At 40.4% G+C, this 10,740-nt stretch overlaps 1 protein-coding gene across 1 annotated transcript in view; it reads right to left on the bottom strand.

Moving 5' to 3' along the window:
• The window catches only part of LOC120873719 (cytochrome P450 2C18-like), a 48,011-nt gene extending 41,541 nt beyond the window's left edge, over window positions 1-6,470 (bottom strand). The window contains exon 1 of the mRNA XM_040254563.1: window positions 6,075-6,470. Coding sequence (XP_040110497.1) covers window positions 6,075-6,242 — 168 coding nt within the window. The 5' untranslated portion in view covers window positions 6,243-6,470. The remainder of the gene's footprint in view (window positions 1-6,074) is intronic.
• Between the last annotated feature and the right edge of the window lie 4,270 nt (window positions 6,471-10,740).

Here is a 10,740-nt window from a genome sequence, read left to right as displayed (position 1 = left end):
ACTCTAGGGCTCACAGGTAAGTAATTTCATTATTTATATAAGTTGGTTCTGTTCATGTAATAGTGGGATATTTTGTTTCCTGATCCTTAAACGTTAAGGGCTACCACAGAGAAGTATGATTTCCAGGGCTAATCTCGTTTAATAATTACTTTACATTAAAACCTAAATGCTATTTTTCCTGTCCTGTTCTTCTTTCTGTTTTTGAAGACAAGAACAATGAAAAAGAGGCAGTATAAGAAACTGTGGGTACTTTTATATCAGGTGTATTGCCGGGAGCCAGCGTGAGGAACTCCGCCCATGGCAAAGGTCATGAGGAAGGAGGCTTGGCATACACAAAGGCGTGATCAAGCCTCAGGAAACCCCCTGTTCCCGAGCATCTACCCCCAAAACCAGAGTCTATCTACTCTACTGTTTCATGCTCTCGCCTACACCTCTGACTTTATGGGGGGCTGTTCCCCACCAGTTCTCTCGGAGAAGGAGTAAACGTGCAGCTCCAAGTCAATAAAAATTCCTGGGCGTGACAAGAGTGTTTCAACTTACGAACTCCTCTGAAGGTTATCTAGCCCGCCTGTATAAGTTTCGTCTGGCCACATGTGATTGTTTACAGCCTCCCAACCTGAGAGGCATGAGATGTTTTAGACTTACTAAAGGCAAATTCTTTTGAGAAGTTAGAAATTATTAGTATAGTGGGTTGGTTAGGAATTATATTGGTGAAGGGTTTTTCATTTGTTGTGCCAATAATTGCTGCTAATTCCCTGCCCTGGATTTGACAAGGGTGTCTCAGGTCAAACCTCTCTGCTGGCAGACTAGCTTGTGTGACAGGATTATCTATACTCCTGCCACTAGCACATGATTGTTTACTACCTCTGAACCATAAACAGCACAGAGAGCTTGGAGTATTTTGAAAGTCTTAGTTAACATAGGGCTTTTCTCCTTGTTGAGTCAATGAGTGCCGCCAGGCCTCCATATCCTTAGGCACCTGGGAATATATTAATCAATGTATTTGGAATATAGAAAAGGAAATATAGTAGTTTTAAGGTTAGCAATACTAGACTTTTTGAGTTAATGAATTTTCTCTTTTGTAATAGATCACTGTACTTTGTTATAAATCACTGTGTCCTTGCTATGTAAAAATGTAACTTTATCACTATCTTAAGACTAAATCGATCTTAAGGGGAACATTGGTGAAAGGATTTTCATTTGTTGGGCTGATGTTTGCTGCTAAATCTCCATATTCCCTGCCCTTACAATGAATATAACTAGCATATAGGAGAAATAAGTATTAACCTTTAAGCATATAGGAGAAATAAGTATTAACCTTTAAGAGTAATCATGTTAACCTTGGGTTAAATAAATTCCTTTCTTGATTGTAACTCACTACACCCTCACCCTATAGGAATGCAACTTTATTTGGAGGGTGGTGCCTGGTTTAAGAAAAAACACCCTTGGAAAAAATAAGTTTTTTGGTTATCAGAAAGAAAGGATCATAAAATGTCAGCAGGCCTCATGGCCAGAAGATAATGTAAAACCCCTAAGATCTTTTTTTTATGTAAAGCACCTGATTTTGATAAAGGTCAGGACTGCTGCCCCCCGTGTGACTCTGAATTCATCCCTATGTGAAACAAAAGGTATATAAGCAAACCTCAAAATAAAGAAATCGGATCAGTTTCCAGAAAGACATACCCCCACGTCGTTCTTTCTTACTCCCCGTTTTTCTGGCTGAATTCCCATCTGGAGCATGGGTGCTCGCCATGTCTACTTACTTGTCCCGGCTTTCAAGCCCACGCAAGAAGGAGCCCAAGGAGGGGCATCTTCCGATATTCAAGTGGCGCCGGTGGCCCAACGTAGATGGTGCAAATTCCTTGTCTTGGAATTTTATTGGTATCCCACGTAAACCAAGTTATTCAGCCTCTTTTTCTCTCCTACTATTTTCTGGCCGAATTCCCATCTGGTGCATGGGTACTCACCAAGCCTACTAATTTTGCCTGGGCTTCTAAGATCGGACCAGGGGGGCCTCAGTGCCTCCTCTCCTTCAGGAGAACGGGAAGACGCCTGCAGCCTATGTAGGTAGTGATTGGTATTCCATGTAAACCAAGTTATTCAGCCTCTTTTTCTCTGCTAATTTTCTAATCCCTCTCTATCTGTAATTAAATAAGTTATTTCGAAGGATGCCAACTCTGTCCCCACCTTCGAATCACCCTGGATCCACCAGGGCTGGACCCCGGCATTGTATATCTCACTGGATTTTTTTGTTGTTTAGGAAGCTAATATAGTTCTCTTTAAAACAGGAGAAATGTTAAAGGAAGCCATAGTTGGCATTAGAAATTATGGTAGAAATATTAATAGTTTCTTTTCAAAGAAGAGAACAAAAGTCAGTACTTGACTTTTCAAGAAGTTTCTTATTCAGTTTTCCAGCCCCTTTCCTGGGTTCCATAGAGTTAAATGTACTCCTTTTTTTTTTTTTTTTTTTTTTTTTTTTGCTTAGTAAAAAAGGTAGCAATGCTTTATAAATTTATAAACATTTAGTTTTAAGTTTCAAATTCTGTCCCCAGGCAGATTGCAATTTGAGATGAACTGAAAAGTAGCCAATAAGATAGAATAGAGGATAATTATATGCATATATTGAAAGATAAAAAGGGATAAAAAATTTTAGGTCAGATTTAAAGGGTTTGGAATCAAGACTTTAGTTAAATTAAGCTCTACATTCACTAGATAAGTTGATCCTCCAGAAATGTTTCTAAAACCTGAAAAATCAAGGTAAGCACCCCTTTTTCCCCTGAGGATCTAGTGAAACATAAACATAAAATGGTTTACAATCAGATTCGTTATAGAAAATCTTACAGTCTCCAAAGCATGGTTTTAGAGTTCAAATTCTAGGTGTTTTACTACCTGGGAATTACTTGGAACAAGTCACTATCTTCATATGCAGAAATGGAGATGTAATAGTACTTGAGTCAATTACAAAATTCTAACAGGAGAATAGTCAAACCTTTCATATAGTATAAGCTGTATTGCTTATATTCCAAAGCATATTTAAATGTTATATAGTTTACCCAGACTTTCCTCTGGGGTTAAAGTTAGAAAGAATTCATTTGTTAACAAACTTTAATGTCGCTTCATATCAGCCATTTTATTTACATAGTTAGAACATACAGATATCTATTATAAATGCAGAGATCATCACTGCATTTCAGAACTTCACTCGTTTGAGGGCCAACAACAGAAGGTTTTTCTCTTTCCATACCTATCTTGCCTCTGTTTTTCTTTGTACAACGTTTGTAGTAGTGACACGTGCATTACCATAGTAAGTCACGTTTTCAATTTGAAATTTATTTGATATGCTACAGAAAAGTGCATTACAAGTTTTTTCCCCCTTACAAATTCAGAAAGATAGAATGGTAGTCATCTGACCTACCTGAACTAAGTCATTTGCTGTTTTTCAGTTGCTTAATCATGTCCGACTCTTTGTGACCGCATGGACTGCAGCACGCCAGCCTCCCCTATTCATCACTATCTCCTGAAGTTTGCTCAAACTCATGTCCCCATTGAGTTGGTGATGCCATTCAACCACCTCATGCTCTGTGTCCCCTTCTCCTCTTGCTCTTAATCTTTCCCAGCATTAGGGTCTTTTCCAATGAGTTGGCTCTTCACAAGGAGGCCAAAGTATTGGAGTTTCAGCTTCAGCATCAGTCCTTCCAATGACTATTCATTGGAAGTAAGTCATGGATGGCTATAATTTCAAAATTTATGTTTAATGATGGCAGAGTAATTTCAAAATGTGCTAACCAACATTATGGAAGCAGGTATTCTATGAAGATGGTACTACTTACCGACAGATTCAAAGTTGTACCATATCAGACTGAAACTATTTTCTTCTGTTTGAGATCAGTTGCTGAGCCTATTGTTTCTTAGCAAATGGGTATCTTTAGCTAAATGTAGCAGATACAGTCATATTGTCTTGCCAGTAGTCCTTCATAAATGTCATAACTTTAAAATTGTTAATATCTACAATATACAATTTATCTTAAATTTATGATGTAATGTATGTCAAGAAACACCTGGGGAATTTCAGTAAAATGTGTGTGTTCTAAACCTCAGTCCCAACCCCATGAAAACCTTTAAGAATACGTGTATGTATGTCCAGATGTTTTCTTAAAGTAATAAAGGTCCACCGTTATTTTCATTTAAAAATACTTTGTAATAATGTATCAGTTCAGTTCAGTTCAGTTCAGTCGCTCAGTCATGTCCGACTCTTTGCAACCCCATGAATTGCAGCACGCCAGGCCTCCCTGTCCATAACCATCTCCCGGAGTTCACTCAGACTCACGTCCATTGAGTCAGTGATGCCATCCAGCCATCTCATCCTCAGTCGTCCCCTTCTCCTCCTGCCCCCAATCCCTCCCAGCATCAAAGTCTTTTCCAATGAGTCAACTCTTTGCATGAGGTGGCCAAAGTACTGGAGTTTCAGCTTTAGCATCATTCCTTCCAAAGAAATCCCAGGGCTGATCTCCTTCAGAATGCACTGGTTGGATCTCTTTGCAGTCCAAGGGACTCTCAAGAGTCTTCTCCAACACCACAGTTCAAAAGCATCAATTCTTCAGTGCTCAGCCTTCTTCACAGTCCAACTCTCACATCCATACATGACCACTGGAAAAACCATAGCCTTGACTAGACGGACCTTAGTCGGCAAAGTAATGTCTCTGCTTTTGCTGTAGCAGATAGCCTTAATTTCTTCTTTTTTATGGCTGAGCAGTGTTCCATTGTATATATGTGGCATATCTTCTTTATCCATTCTTCTGTCAATGGACATTTAGGTTGTTTCCATGTTTGGGCTATTGTGAATAGTGCTTCTATGAACATAGGGGTGCATGTATCTTTTTGAACTATAGTTTTTCTGGGTGTATGTCCAGGAGTGATTTGCTGGATCATATGGTAATTCTATTTTCAGCTTTCTGAGAACCCTCCATACTGTTTTCCATAGTGGCTGCACTAGTTTACATTCCTACCAACAGTGTAGGAATGTTCTCTTTTCTGTACATCCTCTCCAACATTTGTTATTTGTAGACTTTTTATTATTTAGGCCACTTGGACCAGTATAAGGTGATATCTCACTGTAGTTTTGATTTGCCTTTCTCTAATAGTGATGTTGAGCATCTTTTCATGTGTCTATGGCCATCTGTGTGTTTTCTTTGGAGAAATTTTTACTAAAGAGAAGACCCAAATTTCAATGTGACCTCTAGTGCCTAAGGCATTTATCGGTAACCCCTATGCCTACCTCAGAACCAATATACAACTGACTGCTTCCAGATTACTTGTAAAGCTCATCCCATGGGAATTCTGACTCAGCAGTAATAAATACTAGAAATCTACATTTTTAAAAACCACCCTCAGTGATTCAAATGCCCAGCCTAGTTTAAGATCCGCTGCTATTACTGACAGGAAGCAAGCAAGCATCACAGAGTCAGTGCCAGGACACGCAGCACCTCATGGAAGAACAATTGCTTTCATCCGGCATCATGTCTTGCAGACAGCAGCTTTGTGCAGAATCCAAAAGGATTTTGTTACCACCCAGCTGGCTCTGAATAATGACTTTTTTCTTTCATTCACTCATACTTGTCCTGATCCCAAGCTATTTCCTTAACATCAGGCATAGTTTACTTCTTTACGGAAGTTAAATTTTCATGCTTATTCTAAACAAAACACGCAGTTTATATAAGTGATGACTTCTTGAATGACATCTCTAATCACAAAACTCTTCCCTTATCATTTATCTTCAGCCAAAAATCATAGCAAATGTGGTGAAACAAAGAAGAGAAGCAATACTCCAATCTTTTGCCATATTATCATTTTGATTCAGTTATACAGAGACCTAAATGTTTCTCTACCCAAGAAATGCTTTCCACTCTTCTTGACAATGACAGACAAAAAGTAATATTCCACAGGGGTATTTGCTTTAAAATGACATATTTTAGTAATTTTAAAATATTGTAATGTATTTTAATATATATTTTTTAAAGCAGATGTTCACTTACTTACCCTTTGCAAGCCACTGGAGGAACATAAGACCTACTTACATTGCTTAAGGATTTGCCAATGTTCTTAACATCTAGCTGTAGAATATTTCCAAGAATCGGGAGAGGAGTGGGGCCCGGTGGGAGCTTCCCTTTCCCAGAGCTCTGTTTCCAGAGTGAGAGGAGAAGCAGGCAGGAGAGACAGAGCACGAGGACCACAGCCAGATCCATTGGTGCCTTCTTTTCTCACTCGGACGACAGTGAGCCTGAAACCTAACGCTTATATAACAGTCCCTGCTAATTCAACTTGGGCCTCTAACTCAGAAAGTGAACAGTCAGCTAGGTCTACTTTAATCTCTCTTTTGAAAGGACTTTAGCCCTGCGATAAAGATTAAAATATGGTGCTGTTTGTTTTGCTCTTGCCGTATTTTTTTTTTTTAATGGCCCATCTGAGCATTCCAGTTTAACAAGTCAGGAGTGGAACAACCTGGTGAGTTTTCTTTAAACACACCAGGAGGTTGATGACTAGTGAACTAATAAATGATTTAATCAAAAAGTTGCTCAACATTCTGGATTCTCTGATTAGTAACCAGTTGAGAACTTATGACTTTGAGGGCAAACGTTGTATATTACAAGATGTTTATCCTTTAATGCTTTATCAAATACTAATATATTTGTCCTTGAAAATGAAAGCCTTTTGAAATATTTTACTGTACCATACTAACATTATAGCTTCTTAAACATAAACCAGGTAATATAACTCATACATCTTGAAGGTCTAAAAATGTATCAAGTTCTTAGTTAAAAGTAAATTTACACATTTTACCATTAAATTATCCTCCTCCTCCCCTCAAAAATATCACTAGAAGAAAAACATTTTAATTTTTCTTTTCCAAATGGGGAAAGGGAAATTATTCATAGAGAACACGAGATGTGTCCAGTGTCCCACAGCTAATAAATGACAAAGCTGTTATTTGAACCAATTTTAATCTTTATTTTCTTGGGCTCCAAAATCACTGCAGATAGTGACTGAGGCCATGAAATTAAAAGACAGTTACTCCTTGGAAGAAAAGCTATTACCAACCTAGACAGCATATTAAAAAGTAGAGACCTCACTTTGCCAACAAAGGTCCATCTAGTCAAAGCTATGGTTTTTCTAATAGTCATGTATGGATGTGAGAGCTGGACTATAAAGAAAGCTGAGCACCGAAGAATGGATGCTTTTGAACTGTGGTGTTGGAGAAGACTCTTGTGAGTCCCTTGGACTGCAAGGAGATCCAACCAGTCTATCCTAAAGGAAATCAGTCCTGAATGTTCATTGGAAGGACTGATGTTGAGGCTGAAACTCCAGTACTTTGGTACTCCAATACCTGATGCTAAGACCTGACTCATTGGAAAAGACCCTGATGTTGGGAAAGATTGAGGGCAGGAGGAGAAGGGAATGACGGAGGATGAGATGGTTGGATGGCATCACCAACTCAATGGGCACGAGTTTGAGTAAGCTCCAGGAGTTGGTGATGGACAGGGAGGCCTGGCGTGCTGCAATCCATGGGGTCACAAAGAGTCAGACATGACTGAGCGACTGAACTGAACTGAACTGGTATTTGAACTAATGGTCCTCTAATGCCCATTGTGGTACACTGTGGTTTACACCACAGCTGCCTTAAGAACAATTTTAGGAAAATGAAAAACCAAAGCCCCTAAATATTAGTTTCTCTGAATGCATACCCCAGTGGGTGTTCACAGAATAACAAGCTTATACTAAATAGATGCTCCTTATTTGATGCAAAGATCAAAGGATCATGGTGTCTCAAGAGAAGACATAAAAGATAGGAATTTGCCCCTCTCCATCATTACCAAGGTGAAACTTGCTCAGGTACTAAGGAAAGGCAGTCTCAGAAAATCGAGGGGTCGAGCCTTGAGAACACTTGACTTCCCCCACCTCTCAGTCACCTCCAGGTACAGGGGCTTTGGTTGCTTTCCTTGTTCTGTCATTGTCAGACATGATGGAATGAAGCACACATCGCAAGAAAGGGAGATTTTAGATAGAACAAAAGGTGTGGCTTCAGTGGAAGATGGAAGACAAAGACTTCATTGAACAGCTCATGGCCCAGAACCATCTCAAATAACATTTAGTGGTCATGAAGCTACATGTGACTGGAATCTTCTGCATTACTACATCACTAACAGTAATGGTTGTACAAAGACATTCATATTTATTTTTTATTGAAGTATGGTTGATGTATATATATATAGTGATATGCAGCTTTTCAAGGTTATACTTCATTTATAGCTATAGAAATTGGCTATATCCCCGGGGTTGTACAACATATCCTTGTAGCTTATTTGATACATCGTAGTTTGTGCCTCTTCCCCACACCCTCATATTACCGCTCCCTCCCTTCCCTCTCCTCACTGGTAACCACAGTCTGTTCCATCTGTGAGTCTGTTTCTTTTATTATGTCCACTAGTATAGGAGCATGTACTTTCCAATAGGATTTTAAGCTGTTTTTTGAGGGAAGCTTCAACAAGAATCCATGGAGTTCATTGGGCATCCTCAGAGAAAACGAAAATAGTCACTTTGTAAGCAGCTCTTATATTTTTGTATCAAGTGTTCTGATTTTCAGAGCTCTAAAACCCATTATGCTAAAACTTCTTTACTGCTGTGCTTTCTTTGTATTTCCTTTTCAGTCTCTAATTTTTAAGCTACATTATTGTTTGTTTCCTTGTGACATGCATGTACTAAGTGTTAAGTAATGAATGGTATGGCTTTTCTTTTTTTGTTATTCTGTTTTGCTTTTCTTTTGGTTATGCTGGGTCTTTGTTGTGGTAGGTGAGCTCCTCTGCTCGTGGTGCTCAGGTCTCCAGCGTTGCAGGCAGATGCTTTACCATCTGAGCCACCAGGGAAGCCCTTTATTTAATTGGCTGTGTTGGGTTTTCATTGTGGCAGGAGGGCATCTCTACTTGTGGTGCGCCAGCTTAGTTTCCCGGCAGCCTATGGAATCTTAGTTCCCCAACCACAAATGGAACCTGCGCCCTGCATTGGAAGGCAAATTCTTAACCATCAGGGGAGCCCTTGAATTTTCTTCACTGAATAATCTCTATTCTACATATCGTTAGTGTATCCATTGTTAGTATTTTTAAAGTAGTGTGCAATATTGTTTATTTTAAAGATTCTAAAAGATTATTTAGGAGAGTTCTGAAATTTCCAGGCAGTCGTTTTCTCTGCTTTACACTTTGTTTTTAATTATCCTGAAGTGGAATTATAGGAAATGATCTTCATTACGCTGTTTAACGTTTTTCAAGTTGAGGATCTTTTATAGTCCAACATGGTGAATTTTTATTAATGTTACATGTGCTCAGTCATGTCTGACTCTTTGCAGCCCCACGGACTGTAGCCCACCAGACTCCTCTGCCCATGGGATTCTGCAGGCAAGAATACTGGAGTGTGGTGTCATTTCTTAATCCAGAGGATCTTCCCGGCCCTTCCAAACCCTTCTTGATCAAAGCATCTTCCGCTTTGGCAGGTGGATACTTAACCACTAGTGCCACCTCAGATGCTCCTGTGTTACATGGCCATCTGTTGTTAGCATTTGTTCGAGATTTTTAATTACATCGCTCTCTGTTCTATGTCGCCCAGTTTTAACTGCCTGAGGAGTCAGCAGAACATGATGTGTGAATCTCCAGAGTTGGCATAGGATGGCTTTCTCCTCCCTCCATTCATTCAACTGCTTATTCATGTATTTCTCTCACAAACATGCCCAGAGCTCTGGGCTCTTCATCCCGGTCAGGCCCTGCCCTGGGCACTGAACACAGGGGCAAGTGAACACAGTTGTTAAAGGAAGGGTGTGACCCCACACTGGCAACGGGAGGAGGATCTTCCCAGGCTGAGAGTACAGCAGGCCCGGAGGGTTGGATGGACCTGCTGGGGCTGCAGAGGGAACAGTTAGAATCAAGGAAAGGAAACGCCAGAGGTGGGCTGGAGGGCGTGTGCATTTTCTTTATTGCTGTGATGCTGCTCATCAGCCCTCTGTAAGCATGGCCCGAGCCAGTTACCTGTCGCAGGAGTGACACTGGGCAGAAACCAGCCCAGTCATCCCCACACTGTGCAGTGGGCCAGCAGGCCATGGGAGCAGCTGTAGGGGCCTCTGCTTCAGGAGCCGCTATGGAGGAACCACATCCTGGCAGGGGGTTGTAATTGTAGCAATGGTGGCAAATGCTAGAGTTTTCTGGCAGAACCCATCAATAGTGAGACACACAGTCTCGCTGCATCTGGATGTCACTGGGAGATGGTGGAGTGCACTATGACAGTTCAGGTGTTCACAGCTCACTTCATTTTAGGCAGAATTTTCCAGGCAGTCAAAGAATGACTTTCTCTACAGAGAGACAAGGAATCTGCCAGTAGCCCTGCAGCATGAGCGGTTGTAGCAAAATGTTTGATGTTTCCTTCTGTGAGGGAAGAGGATGCAAATGCAGAAGTACTTTGGGACCTGGATACCTTTAACTCTACAATAAGGAGCATCATATGCATTGTAGTAGGACACAGGGAGAGGGGGAAAATCCTCAATATTCAGACCAAGAACAGTTGACTCCGTTCCTGCAACAACAACAAAAGATCCAGCCTGTGGGAGATGGAACCAATAACATAATACAAAGTGGAAGAGGCTAAACCACAATTAAAACTATACTGTTGGCAACTGGGTCAAGGTCACCACTGTGAGCTCTTGGG

This window comes from Oryx dammah, unplaced genomic scaffold (assembly GCF_014754425.2).
Source record: "Oryx dammah isolate SB20612 unplaced genomic scaffold, SCBI_Odam_1.1 HiC_scaffold_14, whole genome shotgun sequence".
NCBI lineage: Eukaryota > Metazoa > Chordata > Mammalia > Artiodactyla > Bovidae > Oryx > Oryx dammah.
The sequence above is the reverse complement of the archived record's forward strand: the minus strand, read 5'-3'. Positions and strand labels throughout refer to the sequence as shown.